At 37.9% G+C, this 12,908-nt stretch overlaps 1 protein-coding gene across 1 annotated transcript in view; it reads left to right on the top strand.

Annotated features, from left to right (window-relative positions):
* The window catches only part of SLIT3 (slit guidance ligand 3), a 525,410-nt gene that overhangs the window by 399,792 nt on the left and 112,710 nt on the right, over nucleotides 1–12,908 (top strand). Inside the window, exons 17-19 of the mRNA XM_042790009.1 lie at nucleotides 133–207; nucleotides 9,248–9,391; nucleotides 12,604–12,747. Coding sequence (XP_042645943.1) covers nucleotides 133–207; nucleotides 9,248–9,391; nucleotides 12,604–12,747 — 363 coding nt within the window. The remainder of the gene's footprint in view (nucleotides 1–132; nucleotides 208–9,247; nucleotides 9,392–12,603; nucleotides 12,748–12,908) is intronic.

Here is a 12,908-nt window from a genome sequence, read left to right as displayed (position 1 = left end):
TCTGAGAGAGATGGCAGATAGTGTCTTGCCTAACAAAAGTCATAGTTCTCTCTGTGGCAGCCCTGTATGTCACAGATATATGTCTATAGACAACTGTGAAGTATTAAATGTCTCTTTGTTTGTTCCTATCAGGCGTTTGAATGACAATGATATTTCTGTTTTGGAAGCTATCGGACTCTTCAAGAAATTGCCCAACCTCAGAAAAATGTAAGTTTGAGTCACTTGCTTGTTAGAATACATGCTGCCTTGGATTATAATGAAGGAGGAAGGGATGATTTTTTTTTATAGTTTAGTACTGCTGTAGCAGAAATAGCTTTTTTAATGTGAATTTAAGGAATCTGAATGAGTTGCCTGTTAGATGGAAAGGCCCAGTTAAATCACAGTGACAGATGAAGATCCCTAGGCTGACATTTCAGTATGCTTTAGGCTATATTTCTTAAAGTCTTTGGCTTATGGAAACTGAAGTGAATTATCTCCCGGAGTTTATCCAGATATATGCTTATTATTAGAAGTGGCTACAAAGTTTAGCATTTTGGTTTTGTCTTTTTTAAGTATAGTGAGACTCCAAATAGTGTAATTGTTTCAAACAGTCAAAGGAAAATAATATTACAAGATATAGATGATGGCAGCTTCTTTTGATCATTATTGTTTTAGAGAGGTGAATCAATTAGCTAATTTAGAGATCAGTCGTTCAAATATATCTATATAATTCTGCTAACAACCTGAGTCCTGGTACCGTACAATGTATATATTTAATAACAGCTGTGCTTTGGAAAGAGGATAGTATGTTAGATACCTCCTGATAGTCTTCTAAATGGGCCTTTTGAAGTTGTTTAAAGTTTTAACACTATGGCCCTTTGCTAATGTCTCATCTAACTGTTTAATTTAGTAAGATTTTATTGCTAGAGTCAAGGTAATTTAGGGAAACCAACCAACCAGGCTTTTTGTTCTGCATTCCTTTCATGTGATTTCTGCTGCCTGAAGCTTCCTAGTCTTTTGAATCCATGTAAGATCTCAGGGGCTTTGGAGACAACTGTAGTGGGATTCTTAGGTCAGTTTTATTTCTGCAAGAGTTTCAGATGTGGCACTGTAGATTTGGGTTGGGGGTTGTATTTGTGCAAGTACAGGCCACCCAGACTTGGGTAATTAATCATATACATTGGCCTCATGTTTTATGAATGATCCATAAGTTGTAACTACAATGCATTTAGAAAAAGTTGTTGACATTGTTGAAGTGCTCTGTTGTCTATGTAAGTAAATAGTAAATGGGACTGAAAAGAGGTGTATAGAAGTACACAAAAATTGGAAAGCATCTGTCCTCATCAAACCATCAGGATTTATGTTCTGAAAATTTGAGAGGTGTGATAGCTGGAATAATTCCTTTCATTTTATTTAAAACTTACAGTAGGCAAGTTATGGTGCTGTCCTTCCTAGTCCCATCAGTCACTCAGGTGGGAGGGATGCCTCGACAGGGCTGTATTGTTATGTGTAAATGCAGCATGAAACAGTTATGGGAGGTTTTTTAAGAGTTTGTTTCCTGTGAAACAAAAAATTTTTCTGCTCTGTTCTTGGTAGGCGATGAGAACTGAGGTGTACAGGTGCAGTTCAAATGGAAGGAAAAAAGTTGTGCCCTACACCTCATAAAAATGAGTCTCTCGTATGGATTTTTAGTGCCAGCCTGCAAGCAGAGGTTCTTTAGGTAATCTTTGTAGTTGAGCTAATTTCTTTTGTCCTATCTGATGTTGTAAAGAAGTATCTTAATTTGAATAAAGGGATTTTCTGAATGTTTTTTTTTATAAGCTTATTTCAACCATGAGCTTACACAGTAGCTTAATCCTTAAAAAAACAGATTACACTTCTTTTTTCTAATTCTGCTACTTCCATTTTGTGAAGGGAAGGCGTTCCCAGGAAAAAGCAAACAAACACCCCTTTCCTTCTATGTAATTATTTGGCCTTTACTAAGTATCCTTCTGCTAATAATAGGCCTCTCCCCATTATGCACAAGGGAAATGTAGGGAAATACCAGGGGATGGGATTGGTGCTGCTGCTGGTGCTAATGCAGCAGCTCTGCATGTGTGGCAGGAACGTGATGCATGTGGTCTTCATTAAGTCTTACTGCTTACTGCTGCTATTTAGTTAAGGAGGAATAATATTGATCAAACCCCCATTTTTCAGTGTGTATAAGGGACAAAAAATTTTACTGTTATTTGATTGGCAGTATTGACTCTGTCTCATCATATTCCTTGTCTGTTCAAGTGTTAAAAGAAAACAGCAGGTGGAGGAGTCTGTCTGGAAATTGCATTGCCTCCTAGGATTAAGAAAAAATTCAGAGCTTTGCAATGGCAGACCATTAGCCTAAATCACCTTTTTTTTTTTTTTCTTTATTTATTTAATCTCTGAAATTCTCTTTCTTCTGAAATGAATCTGAATATCTAGAATCTGGATATCTGAATGGGCATTTGAATGATTGCCCTCTGGTTGTCCTTCATTCAGTTTAAGACTAGTTACAGATCTGAGTCAAGGAAATTTGCTAAGAAACTACTTTAAGAGTACTGCCATTCCACTGTGGCTAGTAAAGCTCCAGCATAATTCCAGAGATAGAGGAATTAGCTCATCCTTCCTCTCGATGGGTGTTTCACCTTGGTGCCTCCTCATCTTACGTTATCCCTAAGTGTAGCTTTGGTTTTATAACATAAACACTCTGAGGTGGTCTGTAAATTGGACCTTAAAGAGGACTCAGGTTTTACTTGTATTCTAGGTGTACACTCACATGTGTTCTTTTGTCACTCAAACTCCATCTGTTGTCGGTGCCTGGATGTGTGTTGTAGCGTATCACAGTCTCTTGGGTTTTCTAACAAGATTCCAAAAGGAAGTAGTTGTAGACTTGTCATTGACATGTTAGGGTTGCTCCAGTATGTATATGTGAAAATAGTCTTTATTTTTTCATTTTCAGTTAGACTCTTGTCCTAATCCCTTGCTAGGTTCCTCATCTCCTGATTCAGTGTAGTTTGTATTCTCGCCATGTTTTGCCTCAGCATGAGGCCAGTGTCCTGCCCCTCTTCTCTCTACCTCTAGCCTCTGACAAAGCTCCTGCTCTTCTCACTCAGTCTCCCTTCCTGCCCCTCACACACAGTTACTCCACTGCATTGCTATGAGCTATTTTTATAGCCTTCACAGATCTCACTGGGGTCCCCTCTCTATCCAGCCAAGGGCATTACTTCTTAATACTGCCTGGGATTGATACGATAGATACTTGGATAGAGAAATGTGCCCAGTATGTAGCTCAGTGTCCTGCACTGTCTTAAGAGACGTTGGAAGATGTCATGTGAAGAAGAATCTGAACTGAAAAAATCTCTGGAAAATTAGCTCCTAAAATTCAAATTAAAAAAAAAAAAAAATAAAAAGTCTTGCTGTCTCCTTGGATTGTGGCAGGAATCTTAAGTCTCTTCATTAAAGTCTAAGAATTCATCCCAATACTGACAGATAAAATACCTACATAGTAATCAGTTAACAAAATTGAAATCAGAATTTGAGTGCTTTGGGCTTTTAACAAAAAGATTATCAGTGTTTTGAGATACAAGAAAAATGGTATTTTGGTTAGCTTTTATTTCCTGGGATAGGTGAACTTCCTTCTTTTGTTTAAAAAAAACAAAAACAAACAAACAAACCAACCTAAAAATTATCTACCTCTAAACATGAAAAGGACATCTGATGACACATTCTTTCAAATCTTGACAATGTTCTAAATTAAACGTAAATTAAAAAAAAAAAGGGAAGTGTCAGACCACCTTTGCAATAGCTGGTAGTGCCAACCCTACCTCTAATACATAATTAGCTTTTGGGTTGTAATTTGTCAGTAAATATTCCTGCTAAGCTGAATCATATTGTATGATGGGTCAGCCCAGGATTTAATACATGTTAATTCAAAACAAAATTGAATTCTTGATATAGAAATTTAAAGGTCACAGATCCATAATGCAAAGTTATGCCACATTTTATTTAAGAATTAAATTGCTAGGATTACCTGCTGGTTTCTAAAAGGTTAACATGTCTGCATATGCCTTTTTTTAAAAAAACATCAACTTCAGTAATTAGCTGCAAAATCCCATATACATAATGCTATTTTCATAACCTAAATTTTAATCCATCTTTATATTTAATGCTTTTTACAGTAGAATAAAAACATTGATGTAGATTGCTGTAGACAGATCTAAGCTGGTTCAGAAGTAATTTACCGGGTTCTCCAGTAGTGGGTTTTGGAAAATGTCCTGAACTCTGTGTTGCTTTCATTGCTTTCTTACTATATTACCTCACCTGATCTTGCAAGTGTAAAGGGACGACTTGTCTCTGAAAGCTAAGGTCACATTACAGTGAATTCCAGGCTCCAAGAACTGTGTTGCTAGTATTTTGCGGGGTGGTTAGAAAAGAGCAATATGAATCTGTTTGAAGTGCAAGAGAAATACAAGTGTGTGTTTCCGAGCTCCTTAAGAGTCGGAGCAGCTCCATGACTTGGGTTTTTGGGGATATCCTATCTGTGTGAGATAGAAAGGCTCCAGGATTTGCTGCCCTCCAGCCCTGGGAGGTGGAGGCTTCTGCCTTTCACAGAGGAGTAAGTTGCCAGTGGGAGATCTTCTTGCTCAACACAGCAAGGTCTTTCATCGGGCAGGGGTGAGAGGTGACACTACCATTCACAAAGGTAAGGTTTTGACTTCTGTGGAAGGGAGCAGTTCTTTGCTTATAGCAACTACCAAATTCAGCGCTGGGGACCCCATGACTCCCTGAGACTACGTCAAGTTACTTAGTCAAAAATCCCTCCAGTGCTTGAGGACTCCCGTGGCAGTGGGAGCCTGGAGGGGTCTTCTGGCAGGCTCAAGCTCCAAACCACCTGGGTACCTACTTCAGTGGGAGCATGGTGATACACTTGCTTGCTGAAATGTGATGCTGACCCACAGGGAGAGGCTGCAACTCCCAGATGTCAGCTCCAGAACCTGCCCGTTCCACAGTGCCTACAGGAAATCGGTGGGACTGGCCATTCCCACTGGGGTCCCGGCAGCTGTTTCTGCAGAGAAAAATTGTCAGTGAGTTCACATTCAAAATAAAAAGGTGAACTGCCATACGCTGCTGGGAAGAAAGGAGACTGGCCTTTCTTCTCAGAGAACAAGAACAATAAAAAATATTTATCTCAAAACCTGAAAGGGATATATAACAGTTCATTCTGTTAAATCTTGCCAAAGTTACAAAGTGAACATAAAAAATGGTCTTATAATAGGAAGTGTCAGGCTGTCTTGGCAGTAGCTGGTACTGCCAACCCCACCTCTAGGACATAATTGCCTTTGGAGGCTTAATTTGTCTGTAAATATTTCTCCTACATTGAATTATATGGAAAGTCAGACCAGGATTTAACACATTTTACATGCAAAATAAAATTGAATCATGATAAAGTTTGCAGACTATATGTCAGTTTCAGAAACAGAATCTCAAGTTTCTTGGGGAGGTAAAAGTAGTTTGTGACCTTGGAAACAGCTGTTACCTGCTGTTCTTTCCCCTAAGCTTAAATTTTGCCATGGCAATTGAGGTTGCAGTCATCTGTCACTTGTTACACAGAAACAGACTTTGTTTTCTGGAAATGATATTGTAGAGGCATTTGGACTCATAATGTGCCTGCCTTTTTTTCCAGAGAGGCCATCAGTCTACTCTGCTGAGTGTCACTGGGTGCATGTCACTGCCTGTAGTGTTTAAGACTTTCAGTGCCATCCTGCTTCTGAGAACAACTTGCTATAAAGGCCAGCCAGACTCTTGGTAGAAGCTGTAAAACCACCTCAACATCCTCCACAAGAATGAAACAGCACTGGGGTTTTCCTCCTAACATATATTTTAAAATTCCAAACAGAACACCAACAGACAGAAATATTCTAGGGAAACCACCACGTAGAGCAGGCTGTTTGTATGATAAAACTACAAGGTTCAAGGTGAGACGAAGCCGAGCCTTTGCAGCTGGGCTGCGCTCGGGTGGTGGTTCTAGTGGGAAGGGGTGTCGGTAATGCAGCGATGGATAGCAAGCTGGAAAGTTCAAATTGGCCCAGCAGGTACAGCAGGAGGAATGGCTCTATCACGTCTGAATCGAATCCAGCTTTTTCTGTGTTGAAGTTATAAAATCAACAGAAATAATATTATGATAAACTGCGGCCATAAAGTAAATTAAATCTGACTAAAAAGTGAGTTGTGTGAACAATGCTACCTTGATAGCTTCTTAGATCTATTAACTTTCTATTCACAGCCCCACATAAAGTAAATCCAGGCTTTCGGAAAGTTTCTTCTGACGTCTTGCCCAAAGCAAAAGTCTAGAAATAGGACTAAACATTATCACCATGGTAAATCAGGGAGCCCTTGCAGAAACAATAGCCTTTTCTGAGTGGCCATGTTGACTATAGATTCCCAGAGGGCATAGGTATCTTGGGAAATTCTCAAGACTCACTTTATTTTCCACTGGCTTCCAATATTTCGAGAAGAATTCCTTATAGAAGCTTAGCATTGCGGGAGGATGGGGCTTTTCTATAATGAGAGTTTGCTGTAAAGTCTGTCAGAAGTTTTTTTCTGATGAAAAAAATATTCCTTGTTAAGTGTTATGATCATATATGAAAGATTCTTTTAGTGCTGGGCAGAGTAGAGGTCTCTGAGTTGCAGAGTAGGCAAAAGTTTCACTACTTCCATTTTTCAAGGTTTGTATCACCGGATTATTTTTGCTGGTATTTCTAGACTAAAAAGTATGTAATTTCTCATGTTCGTTATCCTTGTAGGTCAGACTTTCAGGAGGATACTTTTTTTTTTTTTAGTGAATGAGTGCTATCATCTACCATTTTTTTTGTTGCATTCTGATATGGGAAGCTTTAATTCAGGAAGACAAATAAAGAAATCCAGGTTGGCAATACCTGATTTGACAATACTCCAAGTGGTATTGCAGGGCAGTGTCATCCTTACCTCTTTATTATTGTAAAGCTTGTCTTTTCTCTGCCTTGCAACTTCAATTTCATCATAGCATTTAATCTTGGATTTTCAAGTCTTTTGTATGGGAAAAGTATATATAATTGGCTTCTTCTGAAACCGCTAGCATATTTTTGAATAATTTTGTGTTGCTGAAATGATCAGGCATTATTAACTCAAATGAGTGAAGTTCCCTATCTACAGAAGTTCTTTGACAGCAATTAAAATTCAGGAGGTTTGGATTGCATAAAGGTGCCAATTCCTTTGGAAGTTATGGCCAGCTTTTTTCTCCAATATTTGCTCTTTTTTGCCTTAAGTATCTAATCATCTGTTAAAATTACACCCATGTTTTAATATATGTGGCTAACTATCCTTTAGATGGTAAAACCTAACTAATAAAACTTTGTAACTACAAGTATATGTCAGTTTGCAATCTGTGAATTGAAAGTCAAAATCTTTGTGTATTATAGTAACTTACCCTCCCTTCCCACTACAAACATTTACTTATTTATTCATTTATTTTCGTGCAATTATTCATCATGGCATGATCTTTACCAGAAAAGGGATCACTGGGAGCATTTATTTATGCCATCATTCAAAAGAGATGCTGAGCTATAAACATTGCCACAAGAGAAATAGCTGAGCCCCAAAATTAAATGCACATGTCAGAATATCCTTCTTCGACTTGCTTTGACACTGAACATAAACTCTTCATGTGAGTGTTAGCACAAAGCACTAAACTTCTGGAAAGCAAAATCTGCATGTAAGTATTTCTATATGTTTTTGTGTTATTTTTGGCTGATTGCTGGCATACTCCTATTCTTTCTGATCACAGAATGTACAAGAGGTGATGGGCCACATGCTGTAGGGCCCACTATCTGACAGTTGTTCAGCAGACATAAACCAGTGTACTCAAGTTTCCCACATGAAACGTATCTCCAAGATTCAACATTTTTTTTTTTTTATTAAGTGATGACTTCTGCAAAGAGCAAGACCCACGTTATTTCTCTCTGAGGCCAAGCTATCCTGTTGCCTTGTCTTCTGTCAACTTTTATCCCAACAAGAGTGCCTGTTCTTCTGAGCAGAGTAGCCCAGGTGTTAATCTGATACCTTGTCATTTGTTTTATATCACCTGGAATTGGATTTTAAACTATTACTCATGCTGTGTGTGTACTGGGATCATTTCTGGAATAATGTGCTATTCAATATGAGTAATAGTGTTAGAATTTGGCATCTTCTTGGGAGAAAGAGCATATCTTTTACTTTCTCTTTTTTCTAGTAGACAGTAAAACAAAGAATTGTGTTTCCTGTCATAAACCTGAACAAATAGGATTATTCACCAAAATCTGTACAGGGCTTACTTGAAGGACTGAGACCCAAGGTTTTAATGTGCTTAAGGCCTTTTATATAAGTGTTTTAAATAATTAACCACCATTTATTTTTATGCATCTCTAATCACATTTTATCATTCAGAAGTTTTCTGTTCAGTATCTTTTCACAAATATGAAATATTAAAAAGATTAATTTTGCATTTCATCAGAACTTCATTTGACTTTGTAGATTGAAGTTTTCCAATGTTGATCTATAAGCAAACATCTTGAGATGGTATAGGCAGAGTAAATATTTAGAAAATAACGCTGTATATTGCAGTAGCTGTGAATTGAGAATTAAGTGATACTCATTTCATTTTGAGTGTTGATGTTAAATTTAAATGCCTGGGAGTTCATGAGTGCACATATTAAAATTTGTATCAGATACATGCAGTCACCCAGTTTTGTGTTTTAGTCCAGTGTTGAGTTTAAAAAGAATAAAGATCCTGGTACACAAAGTAAAAGTACTCCATGTTTCAGTGTGTGGTACCTATTTCAATCATAGTAACATTACCTGATTCTTGCCAGATGAGCTCTCAGTTCCAAGCAAGGTCCGTAACTTCATGGACATAAGTCAGATGTTAGAAACCCCCACTTATTGTATCCCTGAGACCCTTAAAAGCAAAAAAGACATGAGGTGTAAGAGCTGGTAATTCTGTTAATTTCAATACTCTTGATAAATCTGATAGAATTGTGGTTTTGATGAGTGAAGGGGAGCTATTTGTAAGTACAGTAGGTATACTTTTGAACTTCTGTATGCTCTTCTTGCTGAATATCTCTCTAGATAACCACTAAAAGGCACATATTCTTCCTATCTTCCTCCTTCCAGTGTGATGACATATGTCTGGAATAAAACACTAACAATTTTCTTACTGTGACTGGTTGTGTCCTTCCAGAAATCTAAGCAACAATAAGATCAAGGAAATACGAGAAGGCACATTTGATGGAGCTTCAGGAGTGCAGGAACTGATTCTGACAGAGAATCAACTGGAATCGGTGCATGGACGAATGTTTAGAGGCCTTGCAGGGCTAAAGACCTTGTAAGTACAGAGCCCTGTCTTTCTCTGTTCCTTTATAAGTTGAGTGGGAGTGATCAAGTTCAGCAGTGCCTGCTAAAATATCTGTTACTAGACAACAAGCTGTAAGTCAGGGCGTACTGTCACTGTCATGAAATCTTCAATATATTTCGTGAAATCTTCAATATATTTCCAGTCCTGGGTAAGTTTAAGACTTATCTGATATTTCTGTGAAAAAACAGATTTTCAAGAATTTTAGGAGTAACATGATGGTGAACCTGTCGTGGGTTAAATTTTGGGAATTCTAATCGTTTAATACTTTCATTATTTTGTTATTTCCTATGGAAACAAGGCATGTAGGAACATCTTTGCTGTCTATTAGTCCACCCTCACACTCCACATCCACCTGATTTGGAATTGTTGGTCTGCTTAAACCAAGCCTCAGAGTAGGCTAGGAGCCTAAAAGATTTTTAATATCCAACAAGCTATATGAAATTGGTAGTATAGGAAGAAAAGACTCAAGTTATTGCTGCCACCAAAACAGGTATAGCTAAGCAACTTTAAGGCATGCATAATCTCACTGTTACAGGTCCTGCTGTCAGAACATAGCTGACCACTCACTCCACAATAAGTACAGTAGCCCACAAGCACAGGCATGGCTTTGAACTAGCCACAGCATGCTCTTTCTTGCCCACAACAAGTACCATAAAAAGTCTGTCTGGGTATACTATTAATGTGGTTGTGGTTGGCAAGAGTGTGAAGGAGACATAGAACCCAAATGCATAAGAAATCAGTTTGGTATTACTTTTATGCTTAGACAACCGTTGTAATTTATTTCTGAGATCTAACACACTTAAATTCATAGTACCTAACACTAATTTATTTTCACGTTAAAAGTTAGATTGGAAGAAGGGTCACAGACAAGATTTCAAGGTGGTGTCCGATCCACCCCATTCCCCATCCTGAGAAGCAGTCAGGGACTAGCTTCTGGTAACAGCGAAGAGTCATGCCAGATGATATGTACGACCTGTATGTGAAAAATACCTCTCTGGTATAGTCTTCCCTGCTGTAGAAAGAAAACACTCGACTAGGTGGATGATGTCAGTAAAGAAACTCTATGAATCAAAGTGCAATTTAAAATCTGCAATTTATTCATTAGCAGAAAATACTTCTTATGTTGCAAAATATCATGGTACAATTACTTCAGTCCTTCCTCAAAGCATAAAAAGGAACCCAAGTTTCACTTCAAGGACTTTGGCCTGTAATGACAAATGGGGAACTTTTCTTTTTCTGTTCCTTTAACATTTTTTTTCTGTGGTTACAGCCATCTGTTCTTTAATTCAATGTATGCACTTTACTAAGGGATTTGAAGCTACTGTCCATAGATACTAAATTCATTTTTATACTGTAAAGTGGCCTATGGCAGTGCTCCTAAACAAAATTCAGCATTTTTTAATAAAAAGATGCTTAACATTCAAGCTATCCTGCTGACCTGACCTATATTTCCCCCTAGCTGATAAAGCAATCTAAATATACACAGCATGATACGAAGATCTGTAAGTATAAGTTTTCCTTCAGGAAGGAGGGCACACAGTGCATTGGTGAACCATGATACAAACCCAAAGGTTTTGGCTTGAGGGAAATACATTTCTATTCATTAATTGACTTTCTTTGAGCGTTAGATTTGTGATCTTTTACAAAGAGGCCACATCGGTCATGATTGTGGTCCAGTTCTTAGAAGACTGTATGTTTCCTGAAGTGTAATAAATCGTTGTGCAAGAAACATGGGCATCCAAATTCGGTGATCCCATTTTGTAGTACTGCTGCCTGATACTTTACATACAGAATTGTATGTAAAGTACAACTACTACTGCTACTACTACTACTGCTACTAAGCCACTAAGGCCCTTATTTCTCTTATTTACTACCCTATTCATTTCAGAACTTGTGATCTTGACCTGGCTTTCAGGCAGCTTAGTATTCCACGTGTAAGGTGTGTGTCTCAGTGCCCTGTGACTCTTTTCTGGCACAGTTTCACCCCAGTTGCAATACCAGATCTGTTGAGACCATAGTGCCTGTGGTGATAACTGTACGTAGAGAATAGTAATGCAAAAGCAATGTAATGTTCAGGTCTGAAACACGAAATGTCTGTGATGACACTGTGAATTTCTTCCCAGCCATATCTAATCTCTCTTTGGCATTTTTCAAGTATCTACTGATGCAGCATCTAAATGCCCAGCTGGCGGATACCAATATGAGATTTAAATCCAGACTTCTAAGGGAGTCTGAATTTTCATTGTTCACTGCTTGAATTTGATAGCAAGGAATTAATCCTCTTCAATTTGGAGGATCATTTCACTGGAACAGCAGCATCAGCAGCATATATTTTGTGTATTTTTGGTGGTGTGGTTTAATTACTGTATTATTTTTCACCTAAGTAGGAATATCACAACTGTGCAGTGATGTTTACAGACCCAGATTTTGATTGCATGCAGTGTTACAAATACACATGAGCCTTTTTTGCTATGGAGTGAAACAAGATACTACAGTCTTTCATATTAATTGGGCTTTATCATCGAGTTCATTGTTACCATAACAACTCAGGGAGATGTATCTTCCAAAACACAGCACTGATTCATCTGGTACAAGCACTGAGCAAAGACCATTTTGTAGAATGGTTACTGCTTTCTGTCTTGTCAATTAATGATTATAATGACATTGCAGAGCTTGTGTTAGTTCTGGAAATCTTTCCTAAGCTATTCCTTGATTTCTGCTGAGGATGCTGTTTCCTTCCGTACTTTTGAAGGGTGGATTACAAAAAACATCCGTGATAGGAGTAGGAGTAATTCAGCTAGTATTGTTACTGTCATACATTTCTGGCAATCTTTCTCAACTGGTCTATGAAATACATCTTCACTTACTCTCAGATATTTACCAGATTAAGACTTTATTTTTTATTTCAAATTTGCCACTAGTCATAATTTTGATTGCATACTACTTTCAGATGTGGAGCTCCCATCAGCTTCTAATGTTGTATGGATGAAATGCATTTTAAATTCATAAGAAAGTGTTTACATGAGTCTAGCCCTCCTATAGCTGTGTTGAACTTCAGCAATCAATAAAAATAGAGTACAGTGCTTGCCAAAGCATCTGTTGATGCCCTAGATAAAGGACCTCCTATCCTGAAATTATACCCCCTCCCAGTAATTCCTAATTCCCTGTTGTAATCCTTGCAGGATGCTGAGGAGCAACTCTATCAGCTGTATAAACAATGACACCTTTGCTGGACTGAGTTCAGTGAGGCTTCTTTCTCTGTATGACAATCACATCAGCACAATCACCCCTGGAGCCTTCAGCACATTAGTCTCTTTGTCTACAATGTAAGTTATCTTTTTATGATACAAACATGTCACAATGCTGTTATTCTGTGCTTTCCTTTTAAGACAACGTTTGAGTTTTAAAATTAAACTACGTAATGTTTAAATGTGGAAAACTTCATTTAGGGGAAGAAAACCCCATCCTACTGAAATCTCAGGTTTGG

This window comes from Tyto alba, unplaced genomic scaffold (genome assembly GCF_018691265.1).
Source record: "Tyto alba isolate M040663 unplaced genomic scaffold, T.alba_DEE_v4.0 Super-Scaffold_17, whole genome shotgun sequence".
Classification (NCBI taxonomy): domain Eukaryota; kingdom Metazoa; phylum Chordata; class Aves; order Strigiformes; family Tytonidae; genus Tyto; species Tyto alba.
The sequence above is the reverse complement of the archived record's forward strand: the minus strand, read 5'-3'. Positions and strand labels throughout refer to the sequence as shown.